At 34.4% G+C, this 23,841-nt stretch overlaps 1 protein-coding gene across 3 annotated transcripts in view; it reads right to left on the reverse strand.

Annotated features, from left to right (window-relative positions):
* Window positions 1–23,841, reverse strand: part of LOC145293962 (sialin-like) — a 77,003-nt gene that overhangs the window by 25,010 nt on the left and 28,152 nt on the right. For all 3 annotated transcript variants that reach the window (XM_080140836.1, XM_080140837.1, XM_080140835.1), the window contains 3 exons: window positions 21,058–21,294; window positions 17,536–17,623; window positions 14,088–14,183 (listed from right to left, as the gene is read on the reverse strand). In XM_080140836.1, coding sequence (XP_079996962.1) covers window positions 14,088–14,183; window positions 17,536–17,623; window positions 21,058–21,294 — 421 coding nt within the window. The remainder of the gene's footprint in view (window positions 1–14,087; window positions 14,184–17,535; window positions 17,624–21,057; window positions 21,295–23,841) is intronic.

Genomic DNA, 23,841 nt, shown 5'->3' on the forward strand with positions numbered 1-23,841 from the left:
ATATATATATATATATATATATATACTTCAGAATGAAATTATTCAACAATCAGCTTATATGGACACCTGTGATTATAAGATTTACAAATATTACTGGCAGTAATATTCTATAAGTATTATTCCATCTAAATAATTTTTTAAATTCATTGAATCACTAATATATATATATATATATATATATATATATATATATATATATATATATGGCATAATCGCATTGACACACTGGTTCTTGTCGGAATAAACACTCCCAACCTCCTCATGTTAAGAACAGGTTTAGGAATAAACAGCCCCAACATCTCCATGTTACGAACGGCTTTCAGAATAAACACCCTCAACCTCTCTATGTTACGAATAGCCTTTGAAATACACACCCCATTTTCTTTTCATGGGGGAAGGGAATATTTGCTTTGTCATCTGCTTCGGTTACATGCATGCCCATTATTAACTAGCAAGTTGTGAAAACAAAGTGGGTGCCAGGGATTCCATTATCTTTTACGTTGGATATCATATCTAGTAAACAACTTATTAGACCCAAAGTTAATTGTGATATTCATTGTCAGCATACCTGAAAACCTATAAAAGTCAACGTTTACAATCCAAAAACCGCCAGGAAACTGAAACCAACCAATGAAAGGTTAACACAAAAGCAATCATTCAAACATAAACAGAAGTTCTCTTGCCCATGATTTTTAAACGAAATTCAATAAATATGAATTTGCACAAAAGCAATAAATTTTATAAAGTTTATATTCATTGTCCCCATGCTGGTAGAAGTGCCAAGCGGCAGTTGCCAAGTCATTACAATATTGTAAGTATAATTCTATTCTTTCTACATCATATTCTGAAATCATCCTACACCAGAATTTTACATTATTAATATTTAATAATCATATTACTATAAGTTATCCTTAGAATGATAAAAAAGAGAGATAGGTCTAACAAAAAATTATAGTCTGCAATAAGTGGTTTATCTATCAAACAAAATGCTGCTATCCTTGGGAACCAAACCTTTGATTCGATCCTAAATTCTTTCTTTCCATTTAAAATGTGATATGAAAATCCAGCACTTCTACAATACTGCATGGTAACCACGTTTTTGGTTTTCAATTTGTAGAATATTATTATGAGGACACATTTATTTAATGATCAGTCTGCAGCACTTTTCTCAAATCACCTCCTTTTCATTGACACTGGTTCAATAACATTGAATAGAGATCTTCAATTGCACAAATTGCCATGTGGCCAGATGGTAAATTGAGTTGGGGATCTGATGATTAAGGTTTGCCTAGATATTGCAAAAGATTTCTGCAATATTGTGTGGCTTTGTGAAAGAGCAATCTTGACCCCTAGAAGTGATGCTGATGATCAATTATAATCTTTTACAAGACTTATCAATCCATTGATTGTATTATTAATGAAGGTCAGACAGTAGAATTTCCTGTAAAATTCACTACAGCCACCTGAAATGCAACCTCACAAACTGATTTTGAAGGAAGGAGCTCCAGTTATATTATTAAAAAATCTTGATCCATCTAAACTGTGTAATGGCACACGGTTAGCAATAAATTATATAAAAACTAATGTTCTGGAAGCCATTATAATGACTGGGAATTTTAAAGATGAAACTGTGTTAATTCCTTAGATTATCATTATTCCTTCTGATATGCCATTTCAGTTCAGGTGTTTACAATTCCCTATAAAAATTAGTATTAAGCTCAAAGACAAAGCCTCAAAGTTGTTGGACTTAATCTTCAGACACCTTGTTTTTCTCCTGGCTAGTTGTATGTTGGTTGCTCACGCATTAGAAATCCTGAAAAACTCTACATTTGCACACCTGTCAGAAGTCACACCCGAAATGTTGTTTATGTAGAGATTCTTTAAAATTAATGCTACAGGTACATTTACCAGTGTTCAAATATGCACTGCTTGAAACTAAATTTTAATTCTTTCATTAACAGAATAGATTACTAATGTCATCTTTATATATCTATAATATAAAGCTGAACATCTGTCTGTGTGTCTGGTCACGAATAGGCTCCTATATGGTTAACTATTATAGAAAACTGATCATATATAATGATAGAAGATGTATCGAGACACAGGAATGGGTATGTTTGATCTGGCATAATGATGATTCATTAAAATTATGGGGTCTGCGTACGCACCTGGCCTCCATAGAATGGAAATAGGCACAAACTTTAATAAAGACTTTTCATATCTATCTGTGTAAGTATACTTTGATAATTATGTTTCAGTTTGAAGAAATATGGTATAATAAAATTATGGGGTGTTCGTTCGCACCTGACCTCCATAGAATGGAAATATGTCACAAAGTTTAACAAGGTTTTTTTAATATAGATCCACAGAATATTGTGATAAGTGTTTCAGTGTGAACAGGTATGGTATAATAAATTATGGGGTTTATCTATTTTATTTTTACTTTCATCATATTTTGCTTTGGTTTTGATACCCCCAAATTCGAAGCTATCTTTTTACAACCCTTCTTTTTCATAACCTATCATACTTTCATAAATCAGAGTCCATTTTCTGTAGGCTGTTTTTGAACCTAGTCAACGACGGGTACTTTTGCTATATATATATATATATATATATATATATATATATATATATATATATATATATATATATATATATATATATATATAAAATAATAGTTGCAATTCTTACATCATATTTTGAAAGAAGGACAAAAAGATAACAGATTAAACTAGAAAAGAGGATTGGGGCTGCTGACTTGACCCCTATAAAATAAAACGCACCTACTTCTCCTACCTCATGGGAGATGAACGAAAAGGAGCCATTAGAAATTAATGTTCTGTTTAATCAATAAGATAATTTTATATGAGGACAGAATATTAAAAAATATCAAATACAGCCTGGCAATGCCGGATACCTCAGCTAGTAATAATAATAAAACACTTCCTCCTACGCATTTATGAACTAAGAAATCCTCATATATGATTTAGTTTCTCATACATCATAGCTTTGACCTTCTTTGCCCTGGCTGACAACCATTTCTACTTATGATCACTTTCTTTCTGACTCATCTGAAGTTTGGCGCAGGCCCAGGCTATACTGTAACGCTATATTATCCTAAATGTAATTTTATTAAATCTATTTATAAACAAAGATAAATGTGTGTTTTATATTTGCCAAAGTAAAAAATTGAAAATGTGAAAAAAACAAAACAAAAAGAAAAACAAAAAAAAAAACAAAAAAAAAAAACCAGACTATTCATTTTATTGAATTAGTTTGGAATTATTTTGGAGATGAGTAAATTGTATATTTTTTAATTAATTATTTGGACTATTATCCTCATCTGCTAGTTGTTGTTTTCACAACGTTTCGGCCAATTATTCCTCTGGTCTTCATCAGGTTAACCGCAATGGGATAGTCGAATCCTCCAACTATATCCATAGCAATTGCTCCCTTCAATAGCTGTTGTTTTCTCTATCCACTGTGCACTGTTGTCATCTCTATCCACTGCCCGTGGTGCAGAGGATACAGATACAGAATATCTATGATTCCAGGTGAGCATTGTCTAGAGATAGCGGTTTCAATCTCACCCAAAGCCGGTCGTGGTGAGATGACAACAGCTATTGAAGACAGCAATTGCTGTGGATGTAGTTGGAGGATTCGGCATTCGTATCCCATCGTGGTTAACCTGATGAAGGCCGGAGGAATAATTGGCCGAAACGTCATGAAAACAACAATTAGGAGATGAGGATAATATTCTAAATAATCAAATAAAATGAAACTATTCATCTATTTATTTTCATTTTTTAAATGCGTCTATAATTTTCATTTTTTTTTACTATTGAGTCACCACTTATGAAGCCCATAAGCCAATCAAGGATAAGAGCTCACGAGAGGAATAGATTGTCCCTATTTACTTGCTTCCCAATGAGAGTAGAGTTAGATGCAAGATTTGTTTTTAATGTAGTGGAAAATTCAGCTACCCCCTCTTTCAAAAAAAATATGCATTCTGGATTGAGGCAAAATAAAAATTATTCCAGTAAAAATGGATTTTCCCTTCACAGACTGAGAACATAAAAGATGAAGTGTAATATCAGAACAGATATTACACTTTGCTCCTAGCCAGACTGATAAAGAATATTATGATGAGATGGAAATTATGAATGAGAATGGTTTCTGACAAGTATCTGTTGACATTGGATACAAAATTGACCATGTTGTAGTCTGCATGAAAGCAGTCTTGTGGCAATGGGTCACATAGATGGGGAGTTTTTGGAAAGAAACTCTGATCATGAAACGATTCGTAATGGAACGATAAAGGAAAGTTTCTTTTATCTCTTGCGGCATATTATTGATCAGAAAGCAAATAATCATTGCTGGCATATACATCTTTTAGGCTTTCATAAATCTCAAACATTTTAATTTCAATAGTAGCAAAAGAATAGTTTCATTACTCGAAAATAAAAGACAACAGAAATCCACAAAAAATGTCAGAACAATATTTAGTGCTTTTCTAGTTTCGCTTCGATATTTAAAACTGCTCATAAAAGAAAATCATCAAAATGGCATAAAAGTTGATTATGTACTTACGTGTTAGATTACTACAAAATAAATTAGTACACCAAAAAATGACGCAAATTCATTTGTTTAAAAAACAAAATCAAATTTTATTGGTGAAGTCTCTCATCAGCCATTTTTGCCTTTATTAAGGTCAAAGGACATAATTCAAGCTTTAATACAAGAGTCAACAAGGAGCCCCTACCCCATGTTAAGTATGGCTTCCTAAATTTGCACCGGAATGATTTTAGTTTATTTTTTTTTACAAACAAATAATACTGAATGAATCTGTGTACATTTTGGTGTACATATTTTTTTTTAACCAAACAGGTATGTACTTAAAGTTTTCGTGCAATTATATTTTTTTAATATTGAAGTAAAAATGGAGAAGTAATCAATATTTTCTGCTTCAGTGATAGTCATGCTAAACTTTCTTCTTTTTCTTCTTTTTTGGTTTAACATCTATTTTATATACCTACATCTATTTTTGTATTGAACGGCTTTTAAATGCTGACTTCCAACACGAACCTATCTTTGCCCAGGTCTTTATTTATCCCTCTTTCTCTCAAGTTCATCTTTATTACTTGCTTTCATGTTTTATTTTGCCTATACCTGCGAACTGAGCCTGCTACTTCAACTGTTCTGTGAGTATATCTACTAATCCCAGAACTTTCATCCATTCTTTCAATGTGACGATACCATTGAAGTTTATTCTTCTGACGACAGATCTCCCTATACTGTCCAAATACAATCTTCCATTGTATCATTTTAATATCATTTCTCTTCATGCAGCACATGTCCTCAACCCTCGCTGGCCAGGTTTCACTTCCATACATCATCATACCATACATGTGTCTGCTAGACATATCTAAGGCAGTTGCTGAAACTTTAGAGAATGACCTTCAATCGGTAGAGGAATGGGGACATAACTGGATGCTAGCATTTAATGCTACTAAGACTAAGCTTCTTTCCTTTAAGAATTGCAAGAAAACTTCTCAACCACAGATGGCCATGACTAATAATATGCTACCTGAAAGCTCTTCGCACACTCTACAGCTTAACATTCACAGGTATTATGAATTGGAACAAATACATTGAAGACATTGTTAAGGCTTAAGTTGATGTTCCTTCCACTGACAAAACACAAATACACAGACTACCGCAGAAAGACTGACAATTTGTCCGCCAACATAAAAATGTAATACAAATTTAAAAAAATGTATTGGAAAGAAATTAAGTTTTAATTCATAAAGTACATTTAAAATTTTTGAAAAATTTACATGTTATTATTAACTTTTGTTCTTACTAGCAGTTCAGCCCGGCTTTGCTCGGGCCCTATGTACTGTTGATAACTTGCCCTACGTGTGAATACACTTTATATAAGATTTCAAATGTTTAAATAAACAATTTTTTAAAATTGTCTGAGTAATTTCGTAGAGACATCTGAGGTCAATTTTTTATAACTTGGACCCCAATTTTGACCCATTAACATTTATTGTTTTGGGCTCAAATCAAAATAAAAAAGTTGTACCCATGCCCAAGTTACCTACACCCAAAATTTCAAGTGTTTTGACCCAAAATTGGCGGAGAAATTTGGTAGAATCTGCAAAGGTCAACTCTTTCAACTTTGACCTTTTGGCAGCCAAATATTTTCCCCAAAACTGATTAATTTATATGTTTAGACCCAAAATTGGCTGAGTACTTTGCTAGACACTGCAAAGGTCAAATCCTTTGAACTTTGACCCCTTGGCAGCTCAGATCTTCAACCCAAACTGATTAAAAAGTTTGCCCTATCTCTGAATACCCTTTATGTAAAATTTCAAATGTTTAGACCAGAAATTGGCTGAGTAATTTAGTAGAGACCGCAGAGGTCAAATTATTTTTAAAATTTAACCAAAATTTTAAGCCCAATTTTAACCACTTAACATTTACTCCTGATCTGAAATGGAACACGTACATCAGGTGTGTTGCCAGGGACGCTGGGAAAATGGTGGGTTCCTTCTACCGCTCCAGAAGATATCTTACTACTGATGCAATTTTCTATGTGTATAAAAGCCAAGTACGTCCAAGGATGGAGTACTGCTGCCACATCTGGACAGGAGTTGCTAAAAATAGCCTATCCTGCCTTGACAAAGTACAAAATAGACTTTGTGGTTTATTGGGGAATGCCCTTTTCTCTTCCCTGCAACCTCTCTCCCACAGAAGAGACGTTGTGAGCCTGTCTTTGTTTTGTCGTTATTTCCATAGCAGGTGATCATCTGAGCTCCAATCCCTCGTCCCTCCTCGCCAATCTTTCACGAGAAACACCTGTCTGGCTGAAACTACTGTGAATAATTTTCCCCACTCTTTATCTGTGCCTAAATCCAAATGTAGATTCCATGACCAAAGCTTCTTTCTTAGAACTGCACGCCAGTGGAACTCTCTGCCGCTTGCCTGTTTCCCACCTGACTACAACTTGGACCTCTTCAAGTCCAACATAAACAAACTCCTGACAAACCGCCTCCTTAAGTAAGACACTCTATCAAAACCCCCAATACTAATGACTACTACAATACTATCTCACTGATTACTGTACACGCAATAACCCTTATCCCTGAGTGGCCTTCGGGCCTTGATAAGTGGTGACCCCATGTAAAAAAAAAACAACAAAAAAAGCATTTATTTTTGGGGGCTCAAATCAAATTAAAACGTTTGATCCATGGCCAAGTAATATACATTTAAAATTTCAAGTGTTTAAGACCCAAAATTGACGAAGGAGTTTGGTAGAATTTTCAAAGGTCAAATCGTTGAACTTTAACCCCTTGACAGCCAAATTTCTGGGCGAAAACCAATTAAAAAGATTTTCCCAAATCTCAATACTACTTATGTCAAATCTCGAGTTTCTAGACTGAAAACTGACAGAGTTATTTGGTAGGGAAATGTACACACACACACACACACTTTCACTTTTATAGATGCACTAGCAGTTCAGCCCAGCTTTGCTTGGGCCCTATGTACTGCCCATAACTTTAGGTGCATATGTATATATCAAAAAGTGTGCATATGTACGGTAATGCCTTTCTATATAATAGGCTTCCTTAACTACTATAGAGAAAAATTGGTAATGACCTCAGATGTCAAACTTTTAAAAAAACTTTCATCCCAATTTTGACCCCTTAACATTTATTGTTTTAGGCTCAAATCAAATTAAAATGTTTGACCCATGTCCAAGTAACCTACATCTAAAATTTCAAGTGGTTAGACACAAAATTGGTGGAGGAGTTTGGTAAAATCTGCAAAGGTCAACTTTTTCAACCTTGACCTCTTGTCAACAAAACATTCGCCCAAAAACTGATTAAAAAGCTTGCTGCATGTCTGAATACCCTTTATGTATAATTTTAAATATTTAGACTCAAAATTGGCTTAATAGTTCACTAGAGACCGCAAAGGTCAAATCTTTTGAACTTTGACCTCTTGGCAGCCAATTTTCCTTCAAAAACCGATTAAAAAGCTTGCCCTATGTCTGACTACACTTTATGTAAAATTTCAAATATTTAGACCAAGTATTGGCTAAGTAATTTGGTAGAGACCGCAGAGGTCAATTTTTTTTTTTAACTTTGACTCTAAATTTAACCCCTTAGCATTTATTGTTTTGAGCCCAATACAAATTATAATGTTTGGTCCATATCCAAAAACCTATATCTAAAATTCCAAGTGTTTAGACCCAGAATTGGCTGAGGAGTTTGGCACAATTCTCAAAGGTCAAATCGTTGAACTTTGACCCCTTAACAGCCAAATTTCTGTTCGAAATCTGATCCAAAAGATTTTTCCAAATCTCAATTCCCATTATGTCAAATTTCGAGTCTGCAGACCGAAAATTGACAGAGTTATTGTGTAGGAAAATGTACACAGACAGACAGACATTTTCACTTTTATAGATATGTAGAAAGATTTAAACATATATTTTTTTATGTAAAAGAAAAAAAATAAGTAGATTCTTTTACTATGTAAAAACTCATAAGTTATTATTATCGTTATTGTAGATGAAAGTCTCCAGCAAAAATTCCCCTCTAAACAAAAGTGGGATTCTACTTTTTATAGGCAATTACGAGGGGCGCGCAATAAGTAATGCCCCTGACCCACTTCCCATAGCAGTAGAGCAACGAAACTTGCCACAGTTTTAGTCTTTCTCTACATAGGAACCACCCAGAGTTATGCATTTCTCCCATCGTTTGATGCAGCTATGGAGACCGTTTTTGTAGAACACCCCAGGTTGGTTCTCCAACCACGACGTGACTTCAGAAATCAAGGCTGCATCATCTGGTAAACGCTTTCCTTTCAAAAACAACTTCATAGCTGGGAAGAGGTGAAAGTCAGAAGGTGCAAGGTCAGGAGAGTTATTGCACGCCCCTCGTATGTATGTACGCCATGAAAAAGTTGGCGGGAAGAAAAATATAAATTCCTTCACAAGTTAGAGTTTCACATGTAAATTTAATGTAAAATGAGCCCCCGCCTCCCTCCCATTTCTGAATCATTGTAGTGTTTTAAGGCAGTTAATAAAATAAATGTTATCAAGATAAATTCTGTGTTTGTAGTTTTTTTTTTTAGTGGAGGGAGGAAGAGTATCAACTTTTAAAAGTGATTATGTGTGGTTTTATGATTTTTCCAGTGGGGTTAGTGGTAAAAAGTTGGGCATGTTTTACTATAGACAACAAACATAGTAAAGAAACATCTATATAACAAATAAAAGTTTTTTTTGTGTGTTTTAACTTATTTTTAAGCGTTTATTTTATTCAAAACAAAAGTAGTACCAAATTGCTAAGTCAGAAAGAAGACTAGCTGGCCAACATTGAGACGGTCATTTGAGAAGTCTTAATAATTGCTCTAAATTTGAAAACTAAAACAAAATACTGATAGAAATCCACCCAATAAATACCACTGTGTCTTTGGTAATATTTATTTGTCATATAGTTGGGTTTTTTTAACTACTTTTTCGGTTTGTTGTCTATAGTGAAACATACCCCCCTCTCCTAAATTAAATTTATATACCAAACTGATTTTATTTTCTGCTAATTTTTTCAGGGTGTTCACACATAAACACCTAAATAGTAGAACCTCATTTTGAAAGGGGTGATTAAGTTAAGGGTGTTATTATGTGCCATCCTATTTACTTTTCTCCCCGCAGACACAAGGTTGAGTTTTAATGCACAGAATCCAGAGCTCCAAGAAGGGACACACTAGATTTAAAGAAAAATTGAAATTACCCCAGTTTAGAAGGATTTTCCCTTCACTGAGCGAGGGCAAAAAAGATAATGTGTAGCATCAGAACAGATACTATACTCTGAATTATTTATTTACTAAATAATATCGCATATAACATGGAACAAGGTAATCCAAACAATGGAAAAGTGGGTATCATTGGTCATCCTCTATCTATCTTACTTTTAGCTAAAATCATTTCATTCATCACAATAACAAAATTTAAAATATTGCCAATATGTTAAAAATTTAATTGATATATATTAGTGATGGGACGATTCCAATATTTTTCCAGATTCTGATACAATTACCGATTCCGTACTAAATTCCTGATTCCGATTCTTTATAAATCTCTAAATATTTTACTATAAAATTGTTACTTTGTCCTGATTACTATAAAAACACATCTTAATGTGCATGTATTTTCTCAAACTTCAAAAAAAAACAAAAAAAAAACACTTGTGAGGGGGATATCTAGAGATTTTAGTCTTACTGGAAGTTTAAATCAATAAATATTTATTATTTTATTATTACTACCAGCAGTGGAAGATGATTTATAAAAAAACAAAATCAAATAAAATAGATAATTAAAGGAATCGGTTTTGGCATCGGAAAATAGGCTCAAATTTTCCAGATTCGGATACCCCAAAAAGCTCCGATTTTTTCCGATTCATCGTCCCAACACTAATATATATATATATATATATATATATATATATATATATATATATATATATATATATATATATATATATATATATACTTTCGGATTCAGAGTAATATATTCCAGAGGGAAAGTAGCCACTGAAGTTTTAATGAGGTTGAATAAAGAGTGCTCAATACTGAAATAGGGCAAGATATACTTTTTATTTGTTTTGACATAAACATTAATATGTTGTTAGGTTGTTATGCATGTTTTGGTCAGCTAGTTACTAGTAACTAAAGACCTCTTCAGACGATATAGCTTATACAAAAGCTGAATCAGTAATGAAATATATATATATATATATATATATATATATATATATATATATATATATATATATATGTATATATATATATATATTCATGAAATTTTTTTAATCCAGAAAAAAATATTTTTCGTAAGATGTTCGAGAAATATCAATAAATTGTTTGTCATCAATAATAAATTAATTCAATGTCAGATATCCAAGCAATGTCTCAAAATTTCATAAAATATATCCGCCTCCATTAAAAAAAAAAAAACCCTCAGGGTTGAGAAAAAAATACATAACGGTTGACTCAACTTCTTTTGGGTAGAATTATTTGGGGTTATGGATTAAATTCTCTGGTGGCAGATTCGTAGGAAAGACCCTTATATCACGGTTATAAATGCATAAATTTTAATCATATGAAATAAAATTGATTTATCTCCAAGTTTCCCAATGTGTATTGTTTAATTTTATTTTTTTATAAATTATCAGTAAAATACAAAAAAAATGAACATATCCATTTTTTTATAAATTTTATTCCAGTGCAAATTATATACATACTAACAGGCTGCCCAGTATTGCTTGGTTGTAAAATACGCTTAAATATGATGTTTTAATTCATGCAAATTGCATATTTATTATTATAGAGCAAATTCTCTGTTGATTATTATATTGTGCCCAATATATATAGTAATGATTTCAAACATTAAAAAGACTTTAGTGCCATCAGCTGGAATTAAAATCAAAAGATTCAGCGATCCAGTCTTAATTTTTTTTTTTTTTACAAGGTAGTCACCACTTATCAAGCCCTGGAAGCCACTCTGGGATAAGGGTTATTGCGTGTACAGTAATCAATGGGATAATATCGTAGTAATTGGAGGTTTGATAAAGTGTCTTACTTAAGGGGGTGGTTCATCAAGAATTTGCTTATGTTGGACTTGAAGACATCCAGGTTGTAGTCAGATGGGAAACAGGCAAACAGAACAGAGTTCCACAGGCGTGCACTTCTAAGAAAGAAGCTTTATTCATAGAATCTACGTTTTGGTTTTGGCACAGATAAATAGTGCGGAAAATTTTTGACAGTGGTTTCAGCTAGATGGGTGTTTATCATGCAAGTGGTTTCAGCTAGACGGGTGTTTATCATGAAAGATTTATCATGAGAGATTGGAGCTCAGACGAACACTTGCCATGGAAGTAACGATAAAACAGAAGCAGGCTCACAACGTCTCTCCTGTGGGAGAGAGGTTGCAGGGAAGAGAAAAGGGTATCCCCCACTAAGCCATGAAGCCTATTTTGTATTCTGTCAAGGCAGGATAGGTTGTTTTTAGCAGCTCCTGCCGAGATGTGGCAGCAATACTCCATCCTTGGACATACTTGGCTTTTATATAGATAAAGAATTGCATCATTAGTGAGATATCTTCTAGAGCGGTAGAAGGATCCTACCATTTTTCCAGCGATCTTGGCAACTGACTTGATGTACGTGTTCCATTTCAGGTCAGGAGTAAAGGTCAAACCCAGAAGCTTATCAAAACATAGAGCTTCCCTTACACGAGAGCCATCCATTTTAATTAATGCGGGATGGGGATCAGAGCGTTGATGATGTAAAGATAGAAGCTTGGTTTTAAATGCATTAAAAGTTACCAGCCACCTCTTGCCCCACTGTATCATGCGCTCAAGATCAGAGGAGAGAAAATCAGAGAGAACTTTGCCATATACGGCCTTTACGGTCTTAATCATTATTTAGTGCTTCAGCTTTCATCACTACATTCTTAGCTATCATCAGAAGGATGAAAAAAGACTAAAACTTAAGCGAGTTCATACTAAAAATTTATGTGTGCTCAAAAGTTACTCTTGACAAGATCAACTGCTTTTTTTTTTCTTCAAATTTTGATCCCTAGTAGCTATTTCTACAGGCTAAAAACCAAATTGAAAGTGTTCTCGAGGTCCAAATGCTCTATATATCAAGTTTCAAGTCTGTAGACCAAATATTCAAAAAGGAGTTTGGTAGAGAAGTTTCGCACACACACACAGACAAGGTCACTTTTACATATATATATATATATATATATATATATATATATATATATATATATATATATATATATATAGATAGATAGATAGATAGATAGATAGATATAAAATAGGTTCATGTACTAGAACATTTTCATCCTAAATTCTATGCAATTATGCACAATGTAGAAACTATACATAAAAAGAATTAAGCATAATAGTTAAATGAAACCAATTATCTGATAAGAAATCATAAAAAGTGAATAATTAATTAATGAGTGCTCGTTTTAAAAAAGAATTTGCAAATTAGTTAAAATAATAAAAGTTGCTTGCATATCCATAACTGAGTAAATTAAGAAGTTCGTTTTAATAATTTTTAAATAGAAAAAGTAGGCTGTTAATATTAATGTCAGAGCGAGAAAAAAACTCCACTTTAAAGTGGCATAAAAAAGTTGCGAGTCGATTTTTAAAAGAATTTACTTACTAAATATAGCCCACATTACCCACCTTTTCACTTAGTAGCTATGTTCCAAAAATTCACAATGATCAGTGAAGTAGTTTAGGAGTGAATGTTTTACATAGAAATATATAAACAAATACACAAACCTAACTTTATATAAACTATTCCATGGAATAAGAAAAATATTTAATCAATAAATATGTTTTGGTAATGCTGATATTTTTCTGGATAGTGAAAAAATTAGTTTTTTAGACGGAAAAACCAAGAACACACAACAAATATGAGTTTATTAACATTTCTATGAAAATAGTGTCCATTGTATTTTAAATATAGAACTGGCTCAAAAGAAGAGATAAATTAATAAGTACTAATAAATACTCAAAAAGTAATATTGTGCTACATAGTTCAATACAAATAATACAATAACATTGTAAGACAACCTTTAATTTACGTCTTCAGTTCAGCACTTCTTAGCAGACAATGTCCTTCATTTTTGCCCTGTTTCTTCTGAATGTTCCTTTTTTATGTAACATTGGACTGACTTCTTTTTTCAGGGAAGAACCCCTGCACATCGAAATTACTACGAGTTTGTTTCTCACACCATTGCAACAATGATCATAGATTATTATAATGGTATTCGAAAACGAGACTACATCAAAGGGAGATCACTCTCATATTCTTGTCTAGCATTGCCAGGTTAGCCTCTTTCAAGCCAAATTTTGCAAATTTGGCCTTTTTTAAAAAGCAATTTGGCCTTCAAAAATTGCATTTCAAAGTTTAACGTACAGATTAACTAAGAAAGGAGCAAGTAGAATATTATACAGATAAAGAAACAAAAAAAAAGTAAAGAGTCTGCTGCCTTTACTTACCAAACACATAAAAAGGGGCACTCCAACCACCTAGGTAATCATGTTCAATGAAGACGGCTGTTAAGAAAGTTGCAACTATGGCTCCACCTGAACCTCCTGGAAAAAGAAAAGCAAATTAAATGTACTAAACTTTAGCTTTAGTTTTTTTTGTTTTTGTAACAGAAAAATGATTCAAAAAGAGATGCCAAAAGAAATAAGTCTATCGTAAAGACAATAAAAATTATTCAGTTTTGAATATTAAAGACTAGCGGGGGTACCCGGCGTTGCCTGGGTGTGTGTAGGTGGTATAGTAAGGACCCCCCACCCCACGAAAAGTGCTAGTAGCGGGGGAGGGGGCAAAACAACAGTAGGCAGCCCGGATGGAGAGGTGTTGTTAAAAAAAAGTGGTAGTAGGCAGGCAGGCTTGAACCCATAACGCGAAGGCGGAAAAAAGAACGTAACATCTTGACTGATGCGTCCATGGTGCAAGTGGAAGTCGACAGCGTTGAAATTAAACGTAGTTAATCCAACAGAGATGATGACTTGCGAAAATGTTGATGAAAAAAACGATCCCTCCTTGTAAAAAACTGCCCAGTTGAGGGTGAAGAAATGAATGTTTTTGGATAATTTTTCGATATTTGTTGCCCAAAGGATTGAACTTCAAAACGATATGTATCTTGTGAGGATCTATCACGTGCGTCGAAAGTTTTTGGCAGACATACAAACACACACACACACATTTTACCTTTATATAATAGACTAGCGGGGGTACCCGGTGTTGCTCGGGTGTTTGGAGATGTGTGTTGGTGGTGGTGGTGGGGGAGGAAGATTAAAAAAAAAAAAAAAATGTTGGCCGGGTGTTTGGAGGTGTAAAAGAAAAAAAAGTTTAGTAGAAAAGTAGGCTTGAACCTCGAACCTTTGACGCGGAGGTGGAAAGGAAATGGAAAAAAAAACCCTACGACCTAACCATCTCGACCACGGGAACAGATGAATTGATAAGTGTGTTAAGTTGACGTTTATAAACCGAAATTAGCAGGTGCGACAACGTCAAGTTGCGTGATGTTTGACCTAGTTTTGCGCTGGAAGCCAGCTTCTGTTTTCCCCGCTATGTGGCGATCAAAAACTATCTCGAAAATAGCTTGTAAAAGTCGGGTAAATTAAAGCAAAGTAAAAAAAAAACACAAAAAAAAACTAACGTAAGGCAAACGAACGATGTTAAATGTAAAAATCTGAAAAACAAAAACAAAAAAGAAAACAGAAAAACGAACGTTAAAACTTATCTGAAAAATAAAGTGGGGGGGGGTACCCGGCGTTGCCCGAGTGTTTGTAGGTGTGTGTGGTTGTTAATGAAAACCTAACAAACCCGAGCGGTGGGGGTGGGGGTAATCAAAACATCGAAAAAAAACACAACAGAAACTAACGTAAGGCAAACGAACGATGTTAAATGTAAAAATCGATAAAACAAAAAAGAAAACAGAAAAACGAACGTTAAAACCAAAACAAAAAAACATGTGAACCGGTCGTCATCACGAGAGGACGGTTTTTGTTGACCCCCCCCCTGTAGAAAATTGTCGATTTCGGGGTGAAAAAATTAACGTTTTTGGCCAATTTTTTGGGCAAAGGATGGAGCTTCAATATGATACCAAGTTTGTCAATTTTTGTTCTGTCTGTCGAAAGTTTTTAGCCGACACACAAACACACATACATACATACATACACACACACATTTTTGCTTTTATATATATAGACTAGCGGGGGTGCCCAGCATTGCCCAGGTGTTTGGAGGCGTGTGTGTTGGGGGGGGGAGATCAAAACAAAATGGGCGAAGTAATAACCCTGTTTAAAATAAAAAAAACGTTGCCCAGGTGTTTGGAGGTGCAAAAGAAAAAAGTTTTGGTAAGGAGGTAGGCTTGAACCTGAAACCTTAGGCTAAGGTGGAAAAAACAGTCTGACACCTTACTCGGATGCTAAAGAGACGGAGAACTGAGAAATTACGACGTCAAACATTAAAAAAAACACAGCAGGTGGTTAAACTAATGTCAACATTTTCTAGATCAAATATCACGCCATAGTTGTAGTAGTAGTAGAAAAGGAAAATAAAGGAACGATTTTTTTTTGCTACCCTGTAAAAAAGAGAATCATTGAGGGTTGAAGGAATTAATGTTTTTAGCCAGTTTTTCAATATTTGTCATCCGAAGGTTTGAGCGAAAATCTATCGCCTGTGTAGAAAATTTTTGTGAGACATACAAACACAGATTTTGGCTTTTATATATATATAGACTAACGGGGGTGCTCGGCATTGCCCAGGTGTTTGGAGGTGCGTGTTGAGAAAAAAAAAGTTGTAGTAGTAGGCAGTCTCAAATCCTTGACGCGAAGGCGTAAAAGAAAGTGAAAGAAAACGTGACATTTTACCGATCGGCCACAAAGGGGAAGGATTCAAAAGCAATCTAATTTAACATTGAAAGAGTTGACATGCAGAAAGTGAAAGTTAAGTGAATGAGTTCACGCAGGCGAAGAAATAAAATCACACACTTAAGTTTGGCTGTAAGCCAGTTAAGCTTTTAGCTTTCCACCGTCTCCCCCAAAGAGGGGGGAGCTCTGGCAGCCTCCTAATGAATAGCAATTGTCTGATATAAAGGGTATTTCCCCACAGTGATCAAAGCTGATTGCCTTTCAAGACATGCTGGCCATGAAGGCCAGCGAATGGGTATTTATTTGCTTCCAAACTGAGCAAATTAGGTACAAGGCCATTTTTTAATGTGGAGAGGGAAAGGGGAGAGGGGGACCAGCTCCCCCGAGAGGAGGAAAGGAGGAGGTGGTAGTGATTTCTCTCTGTATATAGGGTTGCACCTACATGGACCAGAAACTGATTGCCACAAGGGCAATGGCCTTTCAGTGCAGCATCTGCCGAAACAGATACTACACTTTGAGAAATTAAATTTTTTTTATTCATAAGAAAAAATACAAATGGGAAAATGAACAAAAAATTTAGGCACGCCCAGGCCACAAAGGCCAACGAATGGCTTTTATTTCGATTCAGTTTTGCTTTTATATGAAAAAGTCGAAAAAACATGTGAGAGGGCGGAATAGCATGAATTTTATAAAAGTTCATCAAAATAAATGCCAACATGACGTCCCTTCGCAAATCGTAGATATTATAATCTAGGGAGTATATAAAAAGTTCTAAGAAATAGTATCCCCCATCAGTTGTCTACTACTTGTTGTTTACTATATATATATATATATATATATAGTAATGTGATTGATAATTTAAAATTCATATATACATATATATATATATATATATATATATATATATATATATATATATATTATTATTATTATTATTATTATTATATATATATATATTATATATTATTATAATATATATATATATATATATTATTATTATTATTATTATTATTATTATTATTATATTTGATAACTAAAACGTTGCTATCGTTTTTACCTGTGCCAATGATAGTAGTGAAGGTACTTCTTTCTCCAACAGGGACCCATTTCCCTATCAATGACATCAAGCCTGGAAACACACTTCCCTAGAAAAAGAAAATTAATGATACATTGTAGAAAGGTAAAAGGATGTTTGTGTAGATTGGTGATCTTTTAAACCAACACATTTCAGGTGAAAACATTATTAAATACTTACATGTCATGTTAAAATTAGTATAAATAACAAAAAATATGAAAAATAATCCAGAAGATGTGCTAGTTCATCCATATTTATGTTCTGAGATTTTATCTTTTCTGTTTAAAAATGGCAGACCCTTAATTTACGTTAATGTAAAGCAAGGGAGATAAGTCAAATTGTCATAGTTAATTGCTTGCACAACCCTTCTTCGATAAAACTCAATTCAATAAATTCTATTTTTACTTGTAATTATTTTTCTACTGGATCATTTGTCGTAATTTTTCTAATTTATTACTCATTTCAACTATGAATCAGAAAAATCTTTAGAAAAAGTTAAATTGTTAAACATGACCTTTTTTTAACATGACACGTACGATAATCATATTTCCACCTGAAATTCGATAGTTTAAAAGTCACAATCTACATAAGCACCGGTAAAACTATTTGCTTTTCTACTGAAAACGACCCCACAAATCGAACTCGTGACCTCCAGATACAATTGACATAGACTATCTTTTAATACTAAATATACTAAAACTAATACTAAAACCGTATCAAGTGATAATTTTGTGATTATTCAATGCCAGCTGACAAATTTGTAATCTGTTATGGTTTAGAAATTGATGTACGAGGTGAAGAAGCATAGGAAAGTTACCGAGCTAATATAAGCTACTTCTGTTCTTTCTTTTGTATAACTTACTCTTTCTTCTTTCCTTTTCATTTCTTTCCTGGAAGTTTGGCATTGGATTTTTACATCGAGATGCGATTCGTATGAATGCTAAAAAGCAAATGTCTTGAATTGCTACACTCTTTTTTGTCTGCTTTGTTGGTATTCGCTCTTTCCATCACTTCAAAAGCAAGTAAGTTTTCACAGGAATGTGTGAACTCAAACTATTTTCACAACATTTTAGAAAAGTAAAAGTATTTTCTTTTCTACTGAAAACTCTTCCCAAATCGAACTCATGACCTCCAGATAGAATTCACTTAGAATATCTCTAAACAGATACTAAAATCTTATCATGTATAAAATTTTGTGATTATTTCAATGCCATCTGACAAATTTGTGATTAATTTATAGTATGCTGAGAATTTCCATGGCTATTCTTTGTGCATTATATGTATTTATTTTCAAATTGAAAATTGTGGACCAAACATCTAAAACACGTGAAGGTGCTTCAGGAGTTAGTCCTTAGATCTTTATTATTCCTGATATTTATAAATGACCTCCTTGATAAAATTTTGTCCGAGATGGGTATATTTGCTGATGACACCATGCTCTATAATAGGCATGAGGGGAAAAACGAATGTACACATATACAAGGTAATTGCAGAAACCTTAGAAAACGATCTTCAGTCTGCAGTGGAATAGAGAAGTAAATAGATCGTAACATTTAATGCTACTAAGACTAAGCTTCTTTCCTTTAACAACTACAAAAAAATCTTCTCAACCACCAATTGTCATGACAAATAACACCCTACCTGAGAGCTCAACTCCTTGACTTAACATTCACAGGCAACATACTTTGCAACAAATGCATTAAGGACAGTATCGAGGCTGCTGCAAAGAAGGTGGGCTCCCTCTACCATGCTAGAAAATTTCTCACACCTGACAGTATACTATATCTCTACAAAGTCACCATTCGCCCATGCATGGAGTATTGTTGCCACGTCTGGGCTGGTGCATCTACCACTAGTCTCTCACTTTTAGACAGGGTCCAAAAAGGAGTCTCAAATCTAATAGGTCCCACATTATTGGCCAACCTCCAAGCTCCAACCTCTATCCCAATGCCACAATGTTGCATCCCTGTGCCTGTTTTACAAGTACTTAAACGGAATGTGCTCTGATGAACTCATAGCACTTGTGTTCCCTCGGCATACATACTCCTTACTAACCCAACAAGCAGCAAAATTCCACCCCTTCACTGTTGAGGCCCCTAAATGCCGAAAAGCTGTTTACGCTAATAGTTTTTCCCTTAGACTGCTAGACTTTGGAATTCCCTCCTTGTTTCCTAATTCCTTGATTGCAGAAGTTTAAATGCAATTTAAATGCAATGTGAACAGACATCTTGCTACTCCCCACAGTTCCCTGTTAGACATGATCCCAAATAGTTGCCACTTGCTTCCAAGTGACAATAGGTCTTGTTGGGGTGAAAAAGAGTTTTAAAAAAGAATAGTGGGCATTTCAATTCTGGATAAGTTGAATGTTCATCACATGGAAATGGGAATTTATAATGCAAACATAATCAGGTGACTTCTTTAACTTGTGGCGCAGCTACTGGTTTCAGATATTTTTATGACAGTTACATCTTTGAAAAGTCCCAAGGATACCGCTAACAATGAATGTTATGAATGGGTCACCAGTTAGCAAGTGTTAAATTTAATGAGATTTCGTGAATAAAAGTGAGAAACCATGAGTCTTCTGTTTTCTGTCAATTTTTGGCATCTTTTCTTCCTTCAAATCCATTTGCAAGCATTAAAAAAAAAAAAACGTAAAAATTGAATAGGTACTCACATTACATGTTGTCTAGCAGATGACAAATAATCTGAGACAGATTTAGGTGAAATAGTTTAAATTACACTATTCATCTGGTGCTCTGTGATTGGACAGTTCACTCAATATAGTTATTTTATTTTATTCTTTTTGTAGGAAGTGTTTTCGATGCTATTTATTTTTTGAGGTACTAATTATTTATGTATTTATTTTTTGTAGAGTTAACAAAATATTTTTTCTAAGAAAGTTTTTTTTGCATCATTAAAAAACTCATCTTCTGAATATATTCACCCTGACAAAGCTTCGCCCCCCCCCCTCCCCCATTTGAATACTGTTTGAAATGATGCGCAAATGGTTTGAAAACTGAAAATGGAGAATTAGCCCACCCAAGTTGTTCTCTATAAATCTGGCCCATATCACATTAACCTCTTACACTTCAGTGGCATTATGCTTTGTTTGGGAGAACAAAACGAGAATTAAATGAATTGATGTTGTTTATAACATGTGGGTTTCCATTTATAAAGAGTGAAAACGAAGATGCTACATGGTCACATGTGGAGTCCTGATAAAGCCACTAGATAATAATAGTAGAGTATACAACATAATATCTTTGAGAAATGTGACAAAGTTTCAGTTACAGACAGATATCAAAGTTATATTATAATAAAATATCGTTTTTTTTTTCTTTTGTTGAGGTTTTATTTTTTGATTGAGATTTTTATGAAGAGAAATATATTTATGAACAAAAAAGTGAAAGAAAGAAGCAGGCAAACATCATTTGAAAAGCAAAAAAACAATTGAAAAACAAAACAAAAAAAACAGTTGGAAGGTAAAAAAAAAGTACACTAGACCTGAGTGATACCCATGAGACCACGGATGATGACAGTCAAGACGAAACTGGTTTCTGCAGCTACCGGAGTCACGAGGCTCAAAACGGCACTGGTAAGAAGACCACAAGCAACAGCATTTTTTCCACCCCACTTTTGAACAATCATACCCCAAGGAACTTGAGCAAAGAAGTAACCCATAAAAAAAGCAGACAACACTACTCCTTGCTGTCCAGGTGTCCAGTCGATATCCCCAGAACTCTGAAATGAGAAAGACATCCAAGAATATAATCTATAAACAAACCTCACTTTACATTAACTTTATATACGAAACTGAGCCCTCACTCTAAATTTAAAAATATTTTTTTGTTTGTTTTTCTTTTACTTTCTGCAAAATGTTTTCAAGGTGTTTAGATGTAATCACCTAATAAGATAGAATCTCATTTTCTTCTTTCTTTTTTATGTGTGTGTGTGTGGGGGGGATATGATTCAGTGAATTTTTAATCTACAAATGTACCAAAAATATCTTTATTGTTGTGGTCTTATGCTTTTATTTTTTTTTTAGATTAAGAAAAAAACATAAGACTGTAGTAATAGGCAAAACAAATAAATAAATAAATAAATAAATAATAACGAAAACAAAATTGCTTCAGTCAAAAACATTCAAAAGAAGTCATAATACCATTTGTAAAACTTGTTTGTTCATAAACTGAAACTAATTTACATGAAAAAGAAAAAACAAGATGCAACTGATTAATTCGGTATTGATCACAAAATGTGACATTTTACATTTACTTTTTTTAGAGATCACATCAGAGACGCCTCATGGGAGAATATCTTTTCTCTTCCTGCGGAACAGTGCGCAAATGAGACCACGGAATGGTTCAAAGCAGTAATTGAAGCACATGTTCCCATGGTGAAGTTCTATAACAAACCCCATTCTCCCCAATGGATTAGTTCTACTTGCGCAGCTGCCATTGCTCAGAGGCAACATGCATACTGCAGATTTATCTGGCATAAGTCCTGTACAAACAAACAAAAGTTTATAGAAGCTAGAAGTAATTGTAAGAAAGAAGTAGTGACAACTCAGAGAGACTGTTGTAGTGCGCTTATGCTGTGTTTCATATTTCTATACAATGGCCATTATTTTTAATTCCCTTGTAAATAAAAGACGATTCGTCGTCTTTAAACTGACTTCAGTTTTTTTTGTCATCCTTCCATTTGCTTTGCTGTTACCTTCCTTTGTATTGTGTCTAATATTTTAGTTGTACGGTCAGTTGGTTTAATAACCGGTTGTTTCCCTCTGCAACAAGTGGTGACCTGACATGATCATAAGACACATGCAAAAGGAGGCGGTCAGCGTGGAAGATGACGATAAAGCCCACATCATCCTTGGATGCAGGCCACAGCTGTTTGAAGATCATATTTCATTTAGGCTTGACCAACCAACGTCTATCAAGCATTTTAACCAACTCAACCCAGAACCAACACCGAGCTTTAACTTCATACGAAATGTAAAAAGTTAAGCTCTGCAAACATCAACAATATCCTTCAAGGCCTACCAACCCTCTCCAACAACTGAGTCAACAAACAAACCCTCACGGACATTCATCAAACACGTAAAGTCCACAGACATCACGACCGACCACTATGGAAGAAGTCCCACCAGTTCCAAAGAGTTAAGCTGCAATATGCACATTTAAAAGCTCAACTGGCCATTTGACTGATCAACACAAACGACGCACACCAATATCAGTACAGACCCACTTGTACTTGGCACTGCAACTCACTTGCAAACCATGTATAACTGACTTCGACCAGAGTGTACCACCAATCTTGACAATTATCTCCACAACACGGACCATACGATGAACAAGTGAAGACCCATTTGCACTCATTCAGCACTTTCAACCTCATCACTTAGACTCTGCATATGCACTTTCAGACTAAAAATGCAATCATGCAGGCCCACTTGCACTCATTCATCGCTTTCAACCTACCAAAAAAAAATTGCACAGATCCACTTGGATTCATTGATCATTTTCAACCAACCATGCCGAGATACGTACACCACCAAACTCTCATGAACTTTGAAGACCCACTTGTCCTCATCATTCTGACGAGCCTTGCAGATATATTCAAAGACATCCACAGAGGCCTTTGACATTGTTTCTTTTGGTAATTGATAATGATCAGTTATCCAGGGAGAGTGCCTTGTCGCGGTGTGCTTATGCCGTGTTTCATATTTCTACTACGACGGCCATTTTTTTTAGTGGTAAACAATCTCACAGACACCGCCTAGTAGTGAAACAAGTGGAACTACTGATCTGTGCTAAAAATAGCAACATTCACTTTTCTTATTTCGAACCGAAGAGAAAAAAACAACTAAATTCAACCCTTTCTCCATTAAATAAAAAAGCAGAGACTTTGATTCCAAGCTGAATTGAACATAAACACAATCAATTTACATGTGGAACTCTTTTGATTGTATTCAATTCGGTGGAGAATTAATTCTATTCATTTGTTTGGTTTTGACTGGGAGCATGCTTGTTGTAACAATACTTTCTCATAAATACAGCTTGTTAGCGGCCAACCTGGCAACTAGGCAAGGGAGCAGAGAGCCTCCCGAGATGACTTGTCAGGGCTACTTTTTTTCACAGTGATTCAACAAACTACAACTGCCTGTTTGCTTCCTGAGACTACTCTTCTTCAACCAGCTCACTCCAGCGCCTCCTGCAGCCTTCCAACACTTGGTGCCTCCAGCAGCCTCCCACGCCAGCTGTACCTTCCTGCAGCCTTCCAGTGCCT

This window comes from Euprymna scolopes, chromosome 15, assembly GCF_053919585.1.
Source record: "Euprymna scolopes isolate OS-2025 chromosome 15, ASM5391958v1, whole genome shotgun sequence".
Taxonomy (NCBI): Eukaryota; Metazoa; Mollusca; class Cephalopoda; order Sepiida; family Sepiolidae; genus Euprymna; species Euprymna scolopes.